This window comes from Macrobrachium rosenbergii, chromosome 56 (genome assembly GCF_040412425.1).
Source record: "Macrobrachium rosenbergii isolate ZJJX-2024 chromosome 56, ASM4041242v1, whole genome shotgun sequence".
Lineage (NCBI taxonomy): Eukaryota > Metazoa > Arthropoda > Malacostraca > Decapoda > Palaemonidae > Macrobrachium > Macrobrachium rosenbergii.
In genome coordinates this window covers 35,080,975-35,104,590 of record NC_089796.1, presented here as the reverse complement: position 1 = coordinate 35,104,590, position 23,616 = coordinate 35,080,975, and the positions used below count along the sequence as shown (strand labels likewise).

The window sequence follows — 23,616 nt, the reverse complement described above, 5'->3', positions numbered from 1 at the left end:
TTTGTTATTCCATAATTCCCAGCCTTTCATCCTGTCATATGAAATTAGTTAAATAGTCGTTTCATTCTCTTGAGATTTTTCCACAATGTGAGGAGGTTTATATAAGATCTTTCTCGTTACGTGTAAATTACAATCACTGTTTTTTTAGGATCCACAACATCTGAATAAATATGTTTATTCTTAAAATTATGTGACATATACCCTCCAAGATAGTTTAAGCAGGTCCCTTTTTGGGAAACCCTTGAGCTACGACCTTTTTGCCTTCTATATCCCTTAGAATTAAAAGAACAATAAACGTTTTTAATCTATTCACACACACACACACACACACACACGCTCAGGGGCGTAGCCAGGAATTTAGTGAGGGGGAGCACTTACTTTTGTGAAAGATGAGGCAGGCGAGCGCAGCGAGCCCTTACAACTAGGGGGGTTCGCTGTGAGCCCCCGCCCTGGAAAATTTTTTGTTTTTTGCCAGTTTTAGAGTCATTTTGATGCTCATGAAATGTATATTTTTAACATATCCAAGAACCAGTATTAAGTGCCTCATCTGGTGGAATAATAATAATAATAATAATAATAATAATAATAATAATAATAATAATAATAATAATAATAATAATAATAATAATAATAGTTTTTCTATTTTCACTCAAGACCAAAGATATCTCATTACACACCGCTTTCATAACTCAATATCTAATACCCACACATTTTTTTACCAGAACAAGGAATAAAGAAAATTTCTACAGTATTTTAAATATTTTTTCTTCTGTATTGTGCCCTCTTACTCATCGTGCAAATAATGCTGTATCTGATCACAACAGACAAGATAAAACTTAATTTTCTGTTGCTTTGCAGTTCTCTTCACAGGCCTGTTCCGAGAGGGGGGAGTCGAACCCCAAAATTTCTGGAAGTCCATATTTTCTGACTATCCTTTTCATTGAACTGTACTTATAAAGTAATAAATAATCTTTCGTTTTTTTTTTTGGCAAGTCTTCTTTTATAAACTTTATAAATTTTAATTTCAGTGCAAACTTTCAACATTATAAGTAAAATTCTGTTAACCAAAGTCAGTACTTTGAATAACATCTAATCGGGTAGAAGGGCATAGACCCCATGCCCAGTTTTGCTTCTTAATACAACTAAAATAAAATTTTCAAGTATTTTATCTTGTATATACCTATATATGCAATGACATAATAGGAGAAAAGGTCCAGTTTTGGGAAAAACGACCCCTCATCCCCATTAAAAACCCTGGGTACAGGCCTACTTCATTGTTTCGTTGCTCCTTTTCTGTTCACCAAATGAAGACGCTTTTGTCTTTTATGATCCGAGGACAACAGCAAAGTGAGAGCAAACACGCGGTATTTATACAGATGTCGGGAAAGAAAATCAGTAGCCTATATGTATTGACTACTGACTGCCACGATCGTTCGGTAATTCAAAACTTTCAAAAGCATCTGTGATGAACTGCCTCACGAGTCACAAACAACTGACTGTAGAATTACCTGTAGAATTACCGATTTACCATACAAAATGAGAGAGAGAGAGAGAGAGAGAGAGAGAGAGAGAGAGAGAGAGAGAGAGAGAGAGAGAGAGAGAGAGAGAGGTATGGCTGAAAACAATATCAAAGTTTGTTTTCTTGGTTAATGGGTTACTGATATGAAGGTCAAATATCAGCAAGAGTATATGGCCAAACACGTAATGAGATGATCTTGCTGTTTCGCGATCATGTTATGCAACTCTCCACTTTTTGATTTAATAATCCCAATCTGCATTAAGTATCTATCTTCTCCTAAGTGGGTTTGCTACCTCTCTCTCTCTCTCACTATGGTTAATCTTTCGTGACTTGTATGGATTATCTGTTTGGTTTATCCCGTTAATCTTTTGCCCCTTTTCCTGTGATTTTGCGCTGTTTTCTTTTTTTTTTTTTAGTTTTTCCCCCTAGATCTGTCGTTCACTTAGTAATTCAGACCATAAGGGGGGCCACGTGGCCCCAGTGCCCCCCCCCCGACTGGCTGCACTATTGCATACGCTCACACACAACACTCAGTGAACGAACGAGTATCCAACTCAGCTAAACAAGGAAAAGTTGTCCATCTGAGACTTTGTTTTCATATATTACTTTTACCTCATTTTTCTTATATAATATTTTAAGGAAATTCTCTTGTTTGTCGAAATAAATCATGATAAAGACTGAAATATCCACAAACACGCACTTCAGTTACATAAGCATCAAGAAAAATGAAATGATCCAAGGAGGAACATCCGCTGAACATTGCACCACCTTAAGCAATACTGCTTAAACTCTGCTAATATAACGCCGCGGTCTGACTGGCAGCAGCAGTCGCGCCCACAACTGCCTAGTGAAATCACAGAGCTGGACGTACCGTATTCTACAGCATAAGTGCCGTGGAAAATGATTTCTTTAAAGTGCACTTAAGACATTCGTAAGTGATGTGGTGAACACGAGTCTGAACAAGCTGTTATTACATTCCGCTGTTCGAAGTTGTGAATACCATTGGCGAAGTGCTGTGATTCTTATTAATTATACAATGTTTTAAATCTTTTTATGTTATTTGATATAGTAATTCGTTTAATCGTGACTAATTGTGGTGTGTCAGCTTCGGTGTATATAAGAAAAGTGAATATAGGTAATCGTAAAGGATCGGAGTATGCGCAAAACTTTCCTCCTTTTCCCTCAAGGATGACTTCTCTCTTCCAAGAAACAAGTAGTCGAGTTGCCAACAGGGTGAACCTATGAATTTTTATAGTACAAGGTTTTTTGGTGTATTTGCATTACTTGGGTGTTTTCTTGATATTTATTGGGCATCGTTTTTTTATTAGGAAATAAAGTCCGCCATTAGTGAAAAAACTATTTTTCCCAATAACTCAGGTCGTAAGCATGGAAATGAGAAGATGTTGGTGTCTAACCTTATGTTTTTGAGGTCAAGGATTAAGATAAAAGATTTGATTTTACTGTATCATTCATTTTCAGCATGCTAATGGAAAATTCTGCGTGTAAAATAATTTCAAACTGATCCCAAAGGAAAACCGAGATCTCTCTCTCTATAAAACTGAACATTTTACTAGAATTAATCTGAGAATATATAAAATCACAGCATCTTATTGTAAATATAAGGTTGCTTAGCACTTTGCTAGGTAAAAATTACTCTAGAATTACTATTAGTGTGTTTCTTGAACATTAATAATATATATATATATATATATATATATATATATATATATATATATATATATATATATATATATATATATATATATACACACATAGATAAGAAAAATAGCTCAACCAAACACTCTGACGAGTCTTGGAAGCAAAATGAAAATCAAGAAAATAAGTCATTTGTCCTAGCTAATTATCATCAACATCAGAAATATCAGAGCTATTAGTTTCATCCAACTGGTCCAGTTTCAGCAAAAAAGGGTTATAGCATCCATCCAGACCTCCACAAACGCAGTACACACTGCAAGATATTTTTCTTTTGTGACAAGAACAAATAGCATAACTACAGGCTTTGCCTTCTACTTTACAACCACAACTAAGTACGTCTATCAAACCAGGAGGGGCTGGTGGAATAGCAGCAATAGAAGGCGATGGCGTTGTGTCTTTCACATGCCATCCATATTTCTCAATATCGACTTTTAGGGGTCCTGGCTGATCAGCAGCTTTCCATAATATCATCTGAAGATGCGTTCTTTGCACATGGAGAAGCAGGTTAGCATCTGTGGGAGGCAAGGCCATGATTCGCAATGGCTTTCCTCTTTTTTCTGGTATAGTGCTGCGAAGAATTCCTGTCCTGTTTTCATAAGTTCATTTTCAGTAGCATTTTCCTTACCAAGTATTTCATCCAGTTCAGGGAAATTCCCTGACAGCAAGACATTTAGAGCACCAATCTTTCCTTTGCTGAATTCATATGATACATTATCACAACCAGTCAGTGAATGCATCCCCAACAATTGCAAACATTTAGGACCCAGCTTTTTGCAAATCTCATTTATATTTATGACTTCTCCATTCCAACAATCCATTTGAACTTCACATTTTGAATACAATTCAGTTTTCCAAACCCAGTAAATTAGCAGAACCAGCACATCCGTATCATTACTAAGAACCCTGATGGTTTTATTGCATTCTGCTACTTGTAGCAAATATGTGATCATTGTAATATCAGCTTCCTCATGTAAAAAGACACCACTACTTTGGCTCTCTAAAGTTGTATTATTACCGAAGAAGATGGAGGATATTAATGCTGAAAGCTTCTTTTTGTTGTCTTTCTTTTTCATGATGGCATCCCTACTTGGGAGTCGACTGGTAAGGGTAAGGTTGTAGTCTGTAGTACCTTCGCCACCACGTCTCTGTCTCTCATGGTCCTTGACTGAAAGGTCATAATACTTATCAAATACCAGTATCTTTTCACAATATGTAGGGTATTTAGAAAGGTAGCTCTTCATGTTGTCAACAAGCACAGTTACATCACCACCATGAGGCCATGTTATGTGGTATAAAAGTTGTTGTGCATCCACGATGATGACATCTGGGGCTGGTGCATTAGGTTGTAGAACTTTCAGACGTCTTGTAAGAGTAGATTTAGTGCCTTTGCGTAAGCAACCATACTCATCAATAATTGATGAAGGGACTGCACATAATTCATACTGGAAAATGTTTTCTAACTCCAGCTGGCGTTATTGTCCTACCATGAGATGTAGGAAAATGGTTTCCAATTCAAAAACAGTCTGTTCTCCCACTTTTATGCCAAGCTTTAGCTGCTCCATAGTTTTGACTGAGTTAGAAATTTTTGAATGAAATCCAGACGGTAGTGAATTACGGAACGATGCTACCATTTTTTCTCCAATTTGCAGTGCATCTTGTACGTTGACTTCACTTGGTGCAACTTTACCATTCACTATATTGTACAATGAAGGACAGTTAGCTTCAAGTGGATGGGAATGTTTATTCAATTCAACTTTTCCTTACTCAGGAAGGCGAATAATTGAGATATAATCACTACCCGTTATACATAATAGGCTATGCTATGCATACATACACACACACACACACACACACACATATATATATATATATAATAGAGAGAGAGAGAGAAACTCGTTCTTAGACAATCATTGCCATTGTTATTCATGTGCACTGTGTAGTTATTTAATACATACATGAATTCTAATTTTTATACTAAGATTTTAAAAAATAATATATTTAAGGACCTTATGTTAATCCTTGACCTTGAAAACATAGGTGTAGACTCCAAAATGTTTTCATTATGATGCTCAGATAAAACGATTTTTTCGAAAATACGATTTGGGATAATGGCGGGATTAATATGAGACTAGAAAACAATGCCCAGGGGTTTTTTTTTGGACAACCCACTTCAAATACCTTGGAATACCCTTAGGATTGCATATCAAGCATAAAACTTTGTACTACAGAAAATTCATAGGCTCCCTATAGATGCCTATGGGGCGGCAACTCGACTAAAGTCGAGATATATGGCTAACAGTTAAAATTAAGAAATTTTGCTTTAATACTTATTCACGAAGATTTTGCATTAATCCTAAGTTATATATTACATATGGAGAAAATTATCTTGAGCGATGGTTGAAGTTTCGCTCGTGCTTGTCCCTTGCGAACAGTTACCATGCATGTGCCCCTAAGTTACCAGTATCATCCACCAAACTGGTCACGTCACCGTGCAAAACAATGAACTTTGTCAATGTCTGATGAGATTACTTTCTTAATCAAGTGACAGACAGTAATGGCCGTGCCTCCTTTCATATGGAATATAAATGTTTTCATAATTATTTCGGGATTTCAAAATCATCCCAGTTCTCCCGGAACCTCAAGGACAGATAATTACATGCTTTTCAGTGTATTGAACATTGATCTCCTGTTTTAAAAGTTGTGGTGATAAACGAAGTCTTACATTTTTTCCTTTTATTGCAGTTGGTGGTATATTACTTTGGTACACACACTCATAGAGAGAGAGGGTAAATTATATTCCCTTCTTTGCGTATGGTAAAAATACAGTTCGGAATTTAGGCCTCTCAATGACAAAGATGGAAAAAGAAGCACTGGAATCAGCGGCATCCTTTGCACCTTTGGTCATCACTCCGGAACAGTCCTGCGATGGCTTCATCAAAACCGAAGATGGATATCAGCCGATGTTTGGGAGAAATGATGAAAAACCTATCCATGAAGAATCTACAAGCAGGGAAAGCAATTGGGAGTACACATCATTCGGCGTTGTACGTATACAAAGCAAACTTGTTTTTCTGTGGTGCATCACTATATCGTGATCGGAGATAATGAGTAAAAAGCCACAATAATGTAAATGATAAGACTGTATTTTTCCAAAATACAAAAAAGGATAAAACAGGGGAACTTTCGACCGTTTGCACAACGGTCCTCTTCAGCCAACTGGATAAAAATACTTGTTTATCTTAAAAAGAGAAATTGAAAAGAATTTTTGTGACATTCCGGGAAAACATCGAACAATCTTTCGGCGTGAATATAGCAGTTATGTAATGGCTATTTCCCCGTATCTGTGGGCCAACCGTTCGTGACTACGTGATTTGTGAGTGGTGTACGACTTTCATCACCGGTGCCCGCTATATCTGCGGCAACTGCCTCTTCGACAACCTTTGCGGGGAGAGATGAGGGAGACAGTATCAGAGGCCTCGAGAAACTGCCTGAAATTTAAATTTATGGAATGACAGATTAGCCTGTCTCACTGTCTGTGAACGAATTCTGCTAGTAGAATTCATCAACAGTCAGATACAACAAATCAAGTTCACTTATGAAAAAGAATCAGAGCACAAATTACCTTTTTTGGATGTCCTAGTTTTTCACAATCCAAACACAAAGAAGTTTGAATTCTCGGTTTACCGAAAGCCGACGAATGCAGAATTATATGTTCATTCTTATTCCTATCATAGCATTCAGATAAAGAAAAATATCGTTGTTAACATGGCTGTCAGGGCTCTCAAAGTTTGTGACCCACAATATTTAGATGATGAAATTGCCCATATTCAAAATACTTTTAGTAAGCTGAGTTCCCGTGCCCATTTTACTGAAGATACTTTGTCTAAGGCTAAGAAAAAGTTTTACAACCTTTCACTCAAGCAGACTGATCACAGCAAGAGATTCATAACGCTTCCATATCATGAAAAATTAAAATCAACAACCCAGTTAATCAATAGTACAGGTAATGTTAAAGTAGCGTTCACATATGAAAATTCAATCAAATCCAAATTCGTCAATAAGAATAACAGCCACAGAATTGATAGTGATAGTAACAACAAGAGAGACATAAGAGTATATTCTATAAAATGCAAGCTCAGTAATTTATTTTATTTTGGGGAGACAGGCAGGGGGAAGGAAATTAGATTGCAAGAACATAAAAAAGCGGTTAGGGACTACGCTCAAAACGGCGCTATTGCTAAACATTGCTGGGAGAATAATCACGTCATGGATTGGGAGCGAGCTAAAACTATAATAGGAGGCCATAGAAGAGTAGTGGAGGGGGCTTTGATAAATATTTGCAACACATTAGGTGGCAATAATGCCTTTACGCGGGAGGACGGCCATACAGACAGTGAGACAGGGTAATCTGTCATTCCATAAATTTAAATTTCAGGCAGTTTCTCGAGGCCCCTGATACTGTCTCCCTCATCTCTCCCCGCAAAGGTTGTCGAAGTGGCAGTTACTGCAGAAATAACGGGCACCGGTGATGAAAATCGTTCACCACCCACATATCACGTAGTCACTAACGGTTGGCCCACAGATACGGGGAAACAGCCATTACATAACTGCTATATTCACGCCGAAAGATTGTTCGATGTTTTCCTGGAATGTCACAAAATTTCTTTTCAATTTCTCTTTTTAAGATAAACAAGTATTTTTATCCAGTTGGCTGAAGAGGACCGTTGTGCAGACGGTCGAAAGCTCCCCTGTTTTATCATTTTTTTTTTTTCTATTTTGGAAAAATACAGTCTATCATTTACATTATTGTGGCCTTTTACTTAAAACTTGTTTTCTGTCTATTTCTAATATCTTATAAAATGTCTGAAATCCTCTTGGTCTTTTCGAAATCGGGACAGAGTAGTTCTCTTTGCTTTTCTAAAACCAAATTGAATTTGATCATTGTCTATATTATAAGGTGCTTCAGTTTGACCCTGAGAACAGAGGTAATAAAATCTATAATGAAAGCTTGATGATAATGGTCAAGAACATTTCTATTGCGTTGGAAAATAATTTATCCATACAGTTTATTGTTTGGGATATTGAAACCGAAATGAATGTAAGGACATCGCCAGTGATTTCGTCTTCTTTGGCCAGAATCCCTAACAAGTGACCGACAATACTCAAATTCATACCTCGTTTTTGAATACTGGAGTGACCTTGATAAGCTCAGGCCCTGCTTTTGCTAATTACTAGATCTGTGAGAGAGGTGCGAAATAATGAGCGTATTGTAAAGTCCTCACTCAACGCGTTCTCTATAGTGAACATTCCGTTTTCTGTGGTGCCTTCACATCGACCTGGAGTCGGCCTGGACACAGGTTTTCCACCATAATTGTAAATTGTATATTTTATTGTCTTTCCAAATGACCATGCTTTATGTACATGTAACGAGGTACTTTTGTTATGCATCAGACATCATTGATCACTCTGTTTTCTATATGAACCTGTCCTGTTTTTGTAGAGAATTAGTTTGATCTCAGGTCACCTGTAAATCTTTGTGCCCGTGGTCTCTGCGAAGTACGCAGACGTCCGCACGCCTGCTACTTTATTGATGAAGCGAGCTGCTTATAAAGTGGCGTGCGGACATCTGCGTACTTCGCAGAGACCGTGCGTACAAAGATTTACAGGTGACCTGAGGTCAAACTAATTCTCTACAAAAACAGGACAGTTTCATACAGAAAACATAAGTGATCAATGATGTCTGATGCATAACAAAAATACCTCGTTACATGTATAGGCTATAAAGCATGGTCATTTGGAAAGACAATAAAATATACAATTATGGTGGAAAACATGTGTTCGGGCCAACCCCAGGTCGATGTGAAGGCACCGCAGAAAACGGGATGTTCACTATAGAGAACGCGTTGAGCGGGGACTTTACAATACTCCCCCCCCCAAAACGGAGGTAACATCTGATCAAAGCAGGTGTCTGCTGGGGCAATGAAGGGGGCCTCACTTCCTCGATGTCAATGAAGAGGGTGGTCGCCTTCCTCGGCGCCCTCTGGAGCGGTTTGTTGCGATGTCTTCCTGTCTGGTTTCTGGGTATTTCATGGACGCCCACACCTCTTTCGTGCGCACGGGGCTGTCTGAGGGGGTGCCACATCCTGTGGGAGACTTTGGGGACCGCCTCCGACATCCTCCTCCAGGAATGCAGGTTTGAGATGATCTACAGATATCCAGTCTTCCTGCCCGTGGACGGCTACTCGGAATGCCTTTTTGTTCCTTTCCAGTACAAGGAAAGGTCCTCTGTAGGGTCTAGTTAAGGGTGGGTGCACAGCGTCGTTCCTGATGAAGACGTGGGTGGCAGAGGATAGCCCTGGGGGGCATGAAGGGGGACATCCTGTAGGTGAATGTCCTTTGGCAGGGGGCAAACTTTCCAACCCTGTCATGGAGCCTCTGCATCCCTATGGCGTACCTGTGTTCTGCAACAAGTTCCCCCGGGACTACCAGGGTCTCCCCATAGATTTTTCCTCTGAGGAGGGGTCACCGTTGGCTCTGGGCGCGGTTCTCAACCTGAGGAGAACCCAGGGTAGCTGGTATTTCCAATTCTCGGAGGAGCAACGAGCCATGAGGGACGCCTTCAGAGACCTGTTGAACCTTTCCACCATTCCGTTGGCTGCGGGGTTGTAGGTGGTGATGCTGTGGTGAGTGGTCCCCTCAGGCATGCCAGGGCGGTCCACAGCTCGGACAGGAAAGCGGGTCCTCTGTCTCTTGTTATGTGGTCCGGGACACTGAACTGGCTGATCCAGCTGGAGAGGAGGGCTTCTGCACTGGAGGTGGATTCTTCCATGGGCGTAGCTTCGGGCCACCTGGTGGAGTGGTCAACGACTGTTAGAAGGTATCTGGCTCCTCCTGATGGGGGAAGAGGACCCACTATGTTGACGTGGATGTGCCCGAAGCGTCTCTTTGGCTCGGGAAACTTGCCACTCCAGATTTGGTGTGCTGTCCTACTTTGCTGGCCTGACACTGCATACACTGCCTTGCCCAGGCCGTCGCGTCCTTCCATATGCCGTGCCAGATGAACTTCTCTGTAAGTAGCCTGGCTGTTGTCCTTCCAGAGGGGTGGGATAGGCCGTGGATGATGTCGAAGACCAGCCGACGTCTGGAGGCGGGCACCAGGGGGCAGGGGCAGCCGGTGCTAATGTCGCTCAGTAATGTTGATCCTCCTGAGCCAAAGGGCACGTCCTTCCACTTCAGAGACGTGACAGCTGTACGGTAGGCAAGGGTCTCAGGGTCAGTAGCCTGTTCGTGGGCGAGGTCCTTGTAGTCGATCCCGAGCTGCACTGAGTCGATCTCGATCCTTGAGAGGGTGTCAGCTACCGGGCTCTTCCTGCTGGGGAGGTATTTGATGGTGCAAGTGAACTCTGCTATGGCTGCGAGGTGCCGCTGCTGCCTAGAGGACCATGCGTCCCCCAACTTCGTGAAGGCATGGACCAGTTGACCATCCAGAGGAATTCTTGTACGGCCCTGATGGAGGTAGGGGTGGTGAACTTCTCGACGGCTTCGACCTTCGACGACATTGGGCGGACGCCCTCCGGGGATATCTCGTGGCCCAGGAATTCTACCTTTTCGACGCTGAAGGTACACTTGTCGAACCTGACAACGAGGCCACTTTCCTGCAGGCGCTGCAGGACCTTCCGGATGTGTCGCAGGTGTTCCTCCCAGGATCTGGAAAAGATTAGGATATCGTTGACGTAGCAGACGCAGAAGTCCAGGTCCCCCAGGATGCTGTCCATCAACCTCTGGAAGGTCACGCCCGCGTTCCTCAGGCCGAAGGTGAAGATGTAGGACCCGAAGGGCGTAACTATGGCGATTTTGGGGATGTCCTCCGGCGCTACTGGTACCTGAAAATATGACTTTAGAAGATCCATTTTTGAGAATATTTTGGCCCCGTGGAAAGAGGCTGTCAGGTCCTGCATGTTTGGCAGGGGTTAGTGGTCGGGCTCTGTTGCAAGGTTCAGCTGCCTGTAGTCGCCGCAGGGCCTCCAGGTGCCGTCTGCTTTCTGCACCATGTAAAGGGGGGGAGGCCCACGGGCTGGGAGCCTTCCTGTATATGCCCATCCTCTCCACTTCAGTGAAGGTCTTTTTGGCCTCCTGAAGGTGCTGTGGGGGAAGCCGTCAGAACTTTGCGTGCGTCAGGGGTCCCTTCGTTTTGATGTAGTGGTATATCCCATGTTTGGCAGGAGTCCCAGGCATTTGGCGGAGCTCGGGCTTGAAGACCTCCGGGAACTCCTTCAGGAGGGAACTGTACTGGTGGGGCGCAACAGAACAGATGGCGGGCTCCTTGGGGCCCGGCAACAAGGGCAGGGACTGGCAGGAGTCGGTGTCCAGCAGGCGATTGCGGCTGACGTCGACTGCCAGTCTGAAGTGGGCGAGGAATCCGCCCCTAGGAGTGGGGTCCTGACGTCGGCGATGATGAATTGCCAGCTGTACCTCCGGCCAAGGATGGAGATCGACAGAAGCTTGGTGCCGTAGGAGAGGATGGGGGACCTGTTCGCGGCTGTCAGGGAGGCAGCCAGGTCCGGCGGGCGTCTGCGGTCCTCTCCTGAAGGCGGAAACACTGAACACATGGCTCCAGTGTCGACGAACATCATCCTGCTGGAGATGGTGTTGCGGATGTAGAACCCTACTGGAAAGGGGGCCCTGGGTGTTTCTGCTGCTTCTGCCATGGCGGCCTGTGCGGTTGGCTGCCGCCTCCGTTTTTTGAAGGGAAGAAAGGGCAGGGGGCTTTGCATCTCTGGGCAGCTCTCCTGAACCTCTGGTGGTAATAGCAAAGCCCCAGCCCCTCCCTCTTCTGCTGGTGGGACAGCATTTTCTGTTCGACGACATTGACGAGCTCCGTGGTGGGGTCCTCAGGCAGGAGGCACTTGGAGGAGTGTGCAGACATGGTCGCCTGCTTGGCCGCCTTCGTGGAACCCGTCAGCTGCTGCGCTACCCTGATGAGGTCCTCGACTGGCAGGGTATATGCGTCCATGATCTGCCCACGGACCTCCGGCAGTAGCTGCCTCAGGAAGATCTCCCTCGACAGGCTGATTTCTTTGCGCCTGCCACTGCTGTCAGTCTCGGAAAGGAGGAGGAGGTCCTGGAGGGCATACCACGTTTCCAAGAGGTTTCCCTCCTGGCGGGGGTTGAGGGCAAGGTCGACGGCGCGGACGGCTCTCTCAGAGACCAGCAGGGAGCAGGTCTCGATGAGAGTGGATTTTAGTTCTTGGAAGGTGGTGGGGACCGACATCGTCAATAACCAAGGGGCGATCTTCCTGTATATCTCCTCCAGGAGGGCATTGATGGCGATGTCCGCCTTCAACACCTCGTCTGTTAGGCCTGCTACTCTGTAGAACCAGGACGTGCATTTTCCCTGGTAAATGGCGGCAGCTTTATGTTAAGGGCCGTCTTTGGTTGGTCCGTCAGGGGGGTCATTGTGTGGGGTGCAGGTACTGGCATGGAGGTGCTCGCAGGAGGGGTTTGCGAGAGGGAGGTGTCCGCCTCCGAGAGGTTCCTGGTAATTTGTACGTGGTTGGGAATGTCCGCGCCCATGCTCATTTCGCGCTCTCACCTGGAGTGTGAAGGAATATGCCAATACACGCTGGGGGAGCGTGCCGTGTGGGTCCACTAATAGTGCTGGCGACCTGCCGACGAGGGTCGGTAAATGCCTGAACGCTTTGTTAGAGCACCATAGTTAGTCCATTAGGGGCGTGGGTAAGGTTCATTGGGCCAAGACTTAGTTGGCGTTTGGGTCTGTTAATAGCTTCCGGGAACCACTCCGGGGGTCACCACTGTGAGAGAGGTGCGAAATAATGAGCAGGAAGACAAGTACTGCTACTTTACTGATGAAGCAAGCTGCTTATAAAGTGGCGTGTGGACGTCTGTGTACTTCACAGAGACCGCAGGTACAAAGATTTACAGGTGACCTGAGATCAAACTAATTCTCTACAAAAACAGGACAGGTTCGTACAGAAAGCATAGTGATCAATGATGTCTGATGCATAACAAAAATACCTCGTTACATGTACATAAAGCATGGTCATTTGGAAAGACAATAAAATATACAATTTACAATTATGGTGGTAAACATGCGTTCAGGCCGACCCCAGGTCGATGTGAAGGCACCGCAGAAAACTTGATGTTCACTATAGAGAACGCGTTGAGCAGGGACTTTTCAGATCTTTCGGCAGCCAGCCAGAATCCCTAACAAATGACTGACAGTACTCAAATTCATACCTTGCTTTTGAACACTGGAATGACCTTGATAAGCTCAGGCCCTGCTTTTGCCAATTACTACATCTTTCAGCAGCCTACACGGAAAGCTACTGTGGCAAAAGTTTATAGAGAAATGTCACTGATTTTCCAGCCATTTCTTTGAAGCAATGCAATGATGCCAAAAGGATTTTGGTCTTTTGTGAAGTGGTACTGAAAACAAAGATGATCCAAAACTCATTCGGTACACATGGGAATTCCTGACTTCACAATATTGCTGAATAATTTAATAAAAGAAACTCAGAGCTTCTCTTTCGAAATTTTCATCATCTCAGGAAGTAGAACCTTGTGGCAAAATAAATAAAACTGAAAACCTGTATCTGCAATTTCTGGCTTCTCTTTATGCTTATATTCATTTTCCTCTTGATTATAAACCTGCTTCCTAAAAGGACGTATTTCACCCGACCAGCAAAATGTCGCCCCATGCAAAATAAAAAATGGCCAGGAAATGGCTTTGCCTGTGGCGTTTTCTGATGGACTGTGTACTTTTCACCAGACGCATTCTGATTCTAAGTCATACTTCTGCCCATCATGACTTCAGACGGGGTTGGTTGACCTGAGTCTGACGCCTACTGGTCTTGAGAGCTATCCACTCATCGCAGAAATATGAGTGTCATGATTATGAAATTAATAATTGCAATTCACTTGTTGATCCTTTGTATTTCTGACATAAGTCGGTTGTGCCAATTTCTTTTTATTTTTTAACAACATGTCAATTGATAGTAGTTAGTTACTCACTGACAAGCTGTTTTTCCTTTTATGAATATTGAAAGTGACATGTTCAATCTCAGACTCAGAAAGTAATAATAAATTACTCATAAAACACTTCTGGTACTTTTTTACTTTCACCTGCGATTCCTGATTAACACAACGTAAGGTTTCGGTATGTCCATAACATACAGTATACTATATCATGTACCATAATGAATTTGTTCTCTGCTCTTCAGGAAAGCATGTCTTTCAGTCAATTTTCACAAACCAATTTTGGCTTCGGGGGCTTCCCCCTACCAAACCCCCCAGGTCCCAGGTTATCCCAGAAAATTCTGGTCACAGTAGTTACGTCTCTTTTGTGCATCATAAACAAGTGAATAGTCACATGCCAGGGTGTATCTCTTACAGCACTTTCGGGTTATTTGATATAGCCTTAGGATATATTCTTTCTATCCTCATCTTGATCCTCTGATTAGCTGGGTCTTCAACTTCACTTTCAAGTTCAACAAAAGCCTCATACAACCTACTACCTCAACCACAGAGCACTAGCGACTGAGTTGGTTTAGGCGCAACTAGGTTATCAGAGGAGAAAAAGGACCTAGAAGGAGATTAGTTGATTGAGTGGAGGTTATCTAGTGTCACTAATAGCAAACCCACCGAGACTTACAGCATAGGAAGTCATGCACATAGTTTGCAAGCAGTCCTGACTTTCAGTCTTTGACTGGATCTGAGGCATTACATCCCATCAACGATCTGTCAGGCCACCTTTGCCCACGATTACTCTGCTGAAAATGGTTCATCCTTAGATGACTCTTCAGCAGCTGCTTCTGTCCTTCTGCCAAGCTCTGGAACTCTCTTCCTGCGCCTTGTCTACCAGACATATAACCTTCCTATAGGCTGGTCTAGCTCATCTCCTTGGCTAAGCATCATCTTTTCACCCCCCCTTTTTTTTTCCCGGGCCCCAGGCTGACAACAGTTCATGAGGTTGCATATCTAACTGGCCTTTGCTCATGGAAAATGATGAGTTTTCTGTGTCTCTGAGAACAGTTGATGAATTAGGAGCATTTAGGAAACTTTGATTTCATTGAGAGGTATTTCTTAGTATAAGTTCTTGTCATTGCTGGTGATTCCCTTAACTTCCATACAGTACGAGAAATATGGTTTCCAATTATCCTATTTATCTGTGTATTAGCGTGTAAATCGTGTCAAGGTTCGTGGGTCGTACATTTCATAAAAAGAAAGCTGTCATAGTTACTGCAAATATTTCCAGAGTCGTTACAGCTTAACCATTCGTGGATATCTGATTTTATCTCTCGCTTATGGTTATATTGATATTTCGTGCCTCACCTGATCAATTTCCTCATATCTTTCTTGCATCAGGATAGGAATTTTAAATGAAAGCCAATAAACAGAATTAGCGATTAAGAAAATCCACATACGTACTGTACCAGACCCTGAGACTGACATCAAGTTATATAAATAAAGAATGCAGTGTGCCAAGGTTATGTTCTGCTTCGCAAGAGCACTATACCTTATCCATTTCTACTTTAAGAAACATGCCAATACCCTCCAACTCTCACGAAACTTAAACTTCCTGGCCCCATACAAATTTTCTTGTTGGTTTTTACTTGCACTTACCAGTATCTCAGCAAACATTCAAAACTCGTTTTGGGTTTTGGAGGGTTAAACTGCATATCCAGTTATTTAATTCTTCTTAAAGGAATTTAAGGAAGGGGACTAGACCTCATTTCAATGCTGCACAATATCTGGGTGTCTCCACAACTGGCAAGATACATGTCATGCTTATTAGTCGCAAGTGACATTTGATATGTGTTCGGAAGGTTTGGGCTGAATTACTCAGTATTCGTTGGAGTAACTTCGTCTTCAGCATGGTTACTATGAATGGAAGTTATAACAGTAACAACTCAAGAATAACAATCTTTTCACATACTTTGAAGTATTTGAATGAAACATGAATTCATGAAAAATATAGACTATTGCACTGCAACCTTATTCTATAGTGAAATAGGATGTTCCACAGCCTCTTTGCTATGGCTTTCTAATGCACTCTATAGTTCTCATATTCAAAATACATTGAATATGCTTTCTTTTTCTACTTGGATATATGTCTTTACCGCTTAGGTATATGGGCATACTGTTCTGTGGAAGCTTGCCAAGTGAATTCAGGGTCTTTCGGCTTGTTCTAAAATAGGTTCATTATAAATAATGAGGATAGTTATAGTTATGAGAAATATTCCAAACTTTTTTATGTGATTGTCATTAATCTCTATGATCTGCTTAGGATGATGAATGAAACAACTGCACGTTTCAGATCAAAAGTGCTGATGGGATGGAGAGCGAAGGAAATGACAGGTCTCACCCAAAAACTGCTGTCGATGGAATGATGCCCCAAAGTGTAAGTGATGTCAGAAACCTGATAGATTTCCTGTCAGGGTGCTCATCATTATCTTCTTCTCTCAGGAATCTGCAAAGACGCTTTCGAGGTAAACCCTATGAAAAAGTTTTAACTGAATACCCTAATATCTTCGCTTGGAAGGAGGACATAGTGACATTGCAACCTCTGTTGAAAATCTGTGAAAAACACAGCGGTTTTCACGGATGTGAAAATAAAGATATATGCAACAAACTACATATATGTAAGCAGTATGTGATGGATAAATGTCAAGAAACCAATTGTGTATTAGGTCACAAATGGGATACTGGTCACAATCTTGGTATCCTTGAGAGACTCTACATTGACCACCTTCCTTTTACAATTCTGCTCAAGTTAACAAGGGCTTATGAAACAATGCCAGTGCCAAGTTTACTTGAAGTATGCCAGAGTTACAATGGTAATGGTTGTTTTACCATTGCCTGCCCATCACTCCACATATGCAAATCTTTCTTTCGTGCTCTAGTTGGGAATGTAGCATCTGAGTGCTCAGAAACTTGTACACTTAATCATAATATTCTAGATCCTTCTTGCATTAACATTTTGTCCTTGAACAAAATACCAACTAATGAGACTCCAAGAGACGTAGCTATATTCCTTGTTTCAACTTACCCAGCATTGTTACCTCAAGGAACGAGAGGTGTTAAAAGGAAATCCATTTTCTCAGATAGTGAAACAGAATCTTCAAGGAGCACCAAGACTGTATGGTCACACTACTTGCATGGGGATGTAGATACTTGTGAGATTTGTTACAAATCGGTTGAGGACACATGTCCTTTTGAGAAAAATGGATGCAAACGACTTCATTCAACCAATCATTTTCATTGGCAGTTTAGTTTGGATGGCAGTCACTGGTTCAACTTGAGGGCAGACCAAGTAAAGTGTTTGGAACAAGCATATTGTGATCCAAGTAAAGACAGTGTTAAATTGCCTCGCCTTAATCCAGCAACACTAGAGCAATCTCTCAAGACCCTCTTTACCATAATGGGACATGCCTCATGGTCCTGCAATTTTCCTTTTATGACCATGACAAATTCATCAGGAACCCAAACTCTTCATTTACGGCGTTTGTGTACTGAAACTGTTCCCAACGTAACATTAAAGCCATCTACCTATGTATGGTACTTTTGTGATCAGAACAAACAGTGGGTGCTGTATGGTAATGCAGACACACTTGGGAATAACAATCTTGCGTGCAATATTTCTTCAGAAGTAATAGAAGCCCAATACAGTTCAAGTCAAGCTACAAGTTTGTCATTTTCAAACTCCCATTTTAACTATATCTTAGACTTCAACAGCATGTCCCAAATAAATCAAAGCACAGGGAAATGTCGGCAAGTGAAGAGGAGACCTGAACCCCACCTTGAAGAGGAAGAAATGGAAGGTTTGCCAAAATCGTGGAAATTAGCATACACAATTCAACATGTACATCGGATTGTTCTTAGCGAAGCATCTCCAGAGTTTAACAAAATTATGGCTCTTCTTCACCAAAATAAATCTTTTCCAAGTCAATGGCTTAGAATTGAGCGAATTCAGAATCCTTATTTATGGAGTGCATATCAAAACAAAGTACAGGAAATGACTAAGATTTATGGAAGCACAGCTGCCGTAAAGAAACAATACCTCTTTCATGGCACAGATCCATTAACTGTGAACCAGATATGTGAAGAAAATTTTGACTGGCGTTTAAGTGGCTCCAAAAATGGTCGATTGTTTGGCTGTGGTACGTATTTTTCAACTGATCCACATTATTCTCTTCAGTATACTCGGCCTGACCAAATGGGCCATCGTTATTTATTTGTGGCTCAGGTTGCTGTAGGCACAAAAACACAAGGGTATCAGAACATGGTAACACCCCCCATCAATCCGATGACACAGTTACCATATGACTCCACTGTAAACAGTGAAAACAATCCAACTATTATTGTCAAGTATGACAAACAAGAGTATTACCCAGAATACCTTATTATATTCACTTAGTTAACATAGAAATTTCAATCTGGGAATTAAACGGTCACGGTGATACTTCCACCAAAATATATTTTATTGACAGTGTGTTAAAACCTTTTTTTAAGAGGCTACAAATTTACATTTATGTGCTGTACTGCATCTAATATGATTTAAGCAATTAATGATATGATATTTGTGCCACATTTGCAAGAATCATCTGACCACTCTTTTGGAACTGTTCAAAGGGTCTTGTTATTTCAAGATACTTGCCATTACGTGATTGACTGTAATTCTTTATATCTGCAAATGCTATTTGTGGGTGTTTATATAACCGGTTAAATGATGAGAATGGTGATTTAAAACTACTTAGATATCAAAATGGTGGTTGCAACCACTTTAAATGTAGGAAGTTATTTGTAGCTGGTACAGTGAAAAATTGCAATGTATGAAGGGATTGTTTAGCAAACTTTTCTTTATGGAGCTGAGGTGCTAGAATTAAAAAGGTGAAAACTACTGAGGTGAACTGTTTGGAAAGCATAGGTGGAGTAGGGAGGTTTCAAAAGACCAAAATTTTAACTATACGGTGAATATGAGGAAAGAGTATGTAGGCAAAGGATAAATATTTGGACAAGTGTTCATCCAGATAGTTCAGTCATGTACAGAGAACAAAGGACTACAGGCTGATGAAAAGGGCGTACAATTGGCAAATTATTCAGAGGAAGAGAGAGATTGAGATGAGATGTACTTTCTAAATAAGAGGACGAGAGAGGTTGAGAATGGGAAGTACTTGCTAGATAAGTGGAAGAGAGAGATTGAGACTGAGAAGTACTTACTAGATAGAGTGGAAGAGGTTTAGAACAGCGGGTCTTAATATCCAAGGAGTGCATGAGTGAATGAAAGGTAGATGCGAAAGTTGTTTCATGTAATGGGGATGATGTGTTGCTGTTGAGTCTTCTATATAAGTATATGAAGAAGCTATTGCAGTGGAACCTTTGGCGCCAGGCTTTCACCCTTGATTCAACAGTCAAAGGAAGAGCGTGACAGTGACGTTGTTCAGTTTTCTCTGGAATCATCCCATATGAGGAGAAACAACTTACAGTAATAACGGAAAAATAATCTTTCATTCTGGTTATTCATGATTTATATTATTGTGATATAAAAAATCCTAATAAAAATGATCAGTAGTTATTTATTTCTTTTATTCAAACCTATGAGTGAGCAGTGAAGTTCCACAGCATGATTTGAAGACGATGGTCTAACTGATTTTTAAATGTTAAAGAGAAAAACCACATCAATTTGACTTAAATCACTTTGCTCAAGGGAATGTAAATAAATCACGGGATATCTCATTACTGACTTCTTATTTATATCCGATACATTAATTTAGCAAGATTTAGTTGTGTACCATCAATGAATGATTTCCAGTTACTGGAACACATCTATATAATTCTAGAAGAATTAACAATACTATAAAGACAGAGTTGTCTACAGCTTATTTCAGTAGCTCTAATTTTTTCAATTTTTCATTATTTTTCAAATTGGGAAACAATCCTAAGGCAAAGTAATCTGATAAATAGTAAATGTAAAAAAAAGGCGAAGCAGAACTAATGAGACAACAAATAAAAAATAAAAATAAATCCCCAAAAGGCAAGGCCGTTAAAACAAAAGAAACGGTCTATCAGAGTTAAGAAATCAAGATAAACTGTCGAAATGCGAAGAAACCTTAGACATGAAAGGAAGCAGAATAGCTGTACCTAAACCAAAAGAGCACGGTAACTAAACTAAAAGATTGTCGAAAGTTAAGGTCCCAGAGATTAGATGGGAAACACAAAAACATCATTTGACTTGTAATGTATTGCCAGTGCCCCGCATCGTTCCTTTCCTGTTCATATCAGGGCATTTTCAGAGTCTGACAAAACCAACAAGAGCAGGCTGGAATAACATGATGGCAAGAGAATAACGGTCCTTTAATTTGGTGTCGAAGGCTCAGTCAAAGTGACTCAGGTGCGCACTTTGGAAAATGGTAATGCTGGATTAAATATATCTGGGTTTTTTATCAACGTTAAAATCAAACTGTTTTATGAGACATGATTATAGCATATTTAAATGATTTCCATGTAGCCTACTTCATAGTGCCCCTTAACGATTTTATCTCTAATTTGTATCGCTTTATATTATTACTTCATGTTCAGAATGTTTTATGTTATTAAAATAATCCAGTTATATACACTTGGCCTAATGCAGCAATAAGAGTTCATATTTTTCATTTCAGAATATGCATTCAAGTAGAAAAGTCCTGCATCAGAGGTCTACAGGCTGCAGCGCCCTGGAGTGGATAAGCGATGGCGAAAAATACTGTGATGAAAACATTACCCTCAGCATTAAAAATAATGATGAAGTTGAACGGCTAGTAAATTATCTCGCAAAGTGTCGTCAGTACTCCTGTTCTTTGGAAAATCTATCAATCCACAGAAACCTACCAGAATCTTCAGCTAGAATGATTGCAAAGAAATACTCTGGTGTTTTCAGTTTGAAAGGGAAAACATTGATATTGAAACCCAAATTAAAAGTATGTAGAGCACACTCTGGTCCATTTGGATGCCATGAAAGAGAGGCATGCTGTGATTTACACATATGTAGCAGATATGTCATGGAGAACTGTCAAGCTTTCAATTGTGGTTTAGGACATAACTGGGCGACTGGCCATAATCATGCTGTTCTTAAAAAACTGTTCATTGCAACTCTTCCAGTCAAAATTCTGCAAAACTTTTTGAAAGCAAACGGGGAAACACCAAAACCAGAATGTCTTATAGACATCTGCCAGGATTACAACAGTTGTGGATGTTCTGATGAGAACTGCCCTCGCTTACACATTTGTGCTTTCTTCTTCACTAATATAGTCTGTGGCAAAAAGTCTGAATGCTCACAATGCTGCCCTTACAGCCATGATATTGTGAGTCGTCAGTGTTTACGTATCCTTACGATGAATGGAATTTCAGTTAATGAAACACCTAAAGATATAGCTCAAGCAATTACCATTTCTAATCCAGCTTTATCACTTGACAAGCAGAAATCTGTTAAAAGGAAAAAAATGTCCTCTGAAAGTGATGGAGAGCCTGAGATGGTTGCTCACACAGTATGGTCCTACCACTTGAAAGGAGATGTTCATATCAAAGAGATCTGTTACCAGTCTGTAGAAAACATATGTCCTCTTGAAGAAAGTGGATGTCAACGTCTCCACTCAACTTATCACTTTCACTGGCAGATCAGTGAAAATAACAACCAGTGGTTCAATCTGAGGCCAGCACAAGTGTTGTGTCTGGAACGTGCTTTTAGTAACCCAGAAAGAATGACAGTCACATTACCTCGCCTTGACCCAACAACATTAGGTTCTTCACTTATGAGCCTTTTCCATGTTATGGGCAGAGAAACTTGGTCTGCCAATTTCCATTCCATGAAACTGAGAAATTTACCATCATCTCAGGAACTGTTTTTACGACGCTTGCAAACAGAATCTGTTCAAAATGTCAAGGTAAAAGGGTCAACGTACTGCTGGTACTTTTTAAATGATCATCAGAAGTGGGAGTCATATGGGAACTGTAGTACAGGGGAAGATGCCAATTTTACATCTAACACATTTTCTGAACAGATAGAGCAACTTTACCTCTCAAATCCCCATGGAAATTTACCTTTTCCTGGTTCTGCATCCAACTACATTTTGGACTTTTCGAAGATGATTCAAACAAATATGGTGACAGGAAGAGTTCGCAATCTGAGGCGAAGGCCCGAACCTCACTTACTGGAGGTGGATATGAAAGACTTACCAGAAACGTGGGATGTTATGCTGCCAGAGACACATCTGTTGCAGCTTACCCTATTACCTGAATCTCCAGAGTACAAGAAAGTCAGCAGTCTTCTCACTCAGAAAAATACACTCACTTTTTTGTGGACTAAGATTGAAAGAATCCAGAATCCATACTTATGGAGAGCTTTTCAAAACAAAATCAAGGAAATGACTGGAAACAGTGGAAGTCTGGATGCTGTGGATATCCAGTATCTTTTCCACGAGGCAAATCCTGATGGAATGAACCGCATTTGTTTGGAAAACTTTGACTGGCGTTTCCATGGGTCAATATTTGGAAATGCTTTTGGAAAAGGCACTTGTTTCTCTACTGAACCACTACCTGTGGCTATCAGAGCTCACCCAAATGTAGCAAACGAATGCCATTTGTTCATTGCCAAGGTTGCTGTTGGGTCAAAGGCCATAGGAAATTGTTCTATGATCAGACCACCTTTAAACAGAAAAACAAATAAACTTTTTGATTCTACAGTGGACATGCTGCCAAATCCAAAGATAATTGTCAAGTATGATAAGCAGGAATACTATCCAGCATACCTTGTCACATTCCCAAGATTCTTATAAGTGAATAATACCTCTCCAGTGCCACCTGAACCTCTCATTAGGTTATGACTTTATTGTTGTTTCTACTATAGCCTTTTATTTTATTACACACACACACACACACACACACACACACACACACACACATATATATATATATATATATATATATATATATATATATATATATATATATGTATATATATATATATATATATATATATATATATATATATATATATATATATATATATATATATATATATATATATATATATATATATATATATATATATATATACAATCTACTGGTCACTCTTCTACCAAATGCTATGTATTTTGAAATAGCCAAAATGACCTCTTAACTTCCAATTTCCTAACACCTTTTAGATACACTCATCACTAAGAACTTTGAACCTAAATGAAGAAACAAACAAATAAACAACACACACAAACACACACACACACACACACACACACACACACACACACACACATATATATATATATATATATATATATATATATATATATATATATATATATAATACCAACTGACTAACCCAGCGCTGC

The 23,616-nt window shown here is 40.8% G+C and overlaps 1 protein-coding gene across 6 annotated transcripts; it reads left to right on the top strand.

The window, feature by feature from the left end:
- The first annotated feature begins 2,251 nt into the window (after positions 1 to 2,251).
- Positions 2,252 to 23,190, top strand: LOC136836493 (protein mono-ADP-ribosyltransferase PARP12-like). 6 transcript variants are annotated; one of them, XM_067100829.1, is made up of 3 exons: positions 2,252 to 2,654; positions 5,978 to 6,279; positions 16,572 to 19,829. In XM_067100829.1, the coding sequence occupies exons 2-3, from the start codon at positions 6,082 to 6,084 to the stop codon at positions 18,669 to 18,671; spliced, it is 2,298 nt and encodes a 765-aa protein (XP_066956930.1). In that variant the 5' UTR covers positions 2,252 to 2,654; positions 5,978 to 6,081; the 3' UTR covers positions 18,672 to 19,829. The 6 variants fall into 6 exon arrangements, with proteins under 6 accessions (XP_066956930.1, XP_066956931.1, XP_066956927.1 ...); XM_067100830.1 differs by having other exon boundaries at positions 2,320 to 2,450; XM_067100826.1 differs by lacking the exon at positions 16,572 to 19,829 and adding an exon at positions 20,914 to 23,190 and having other exon boundaries at positions 2,323 to 2,450.
- The last annotated feature ends 426 nt before the right edge of the window (positions 23,191 to 23,616 follow it).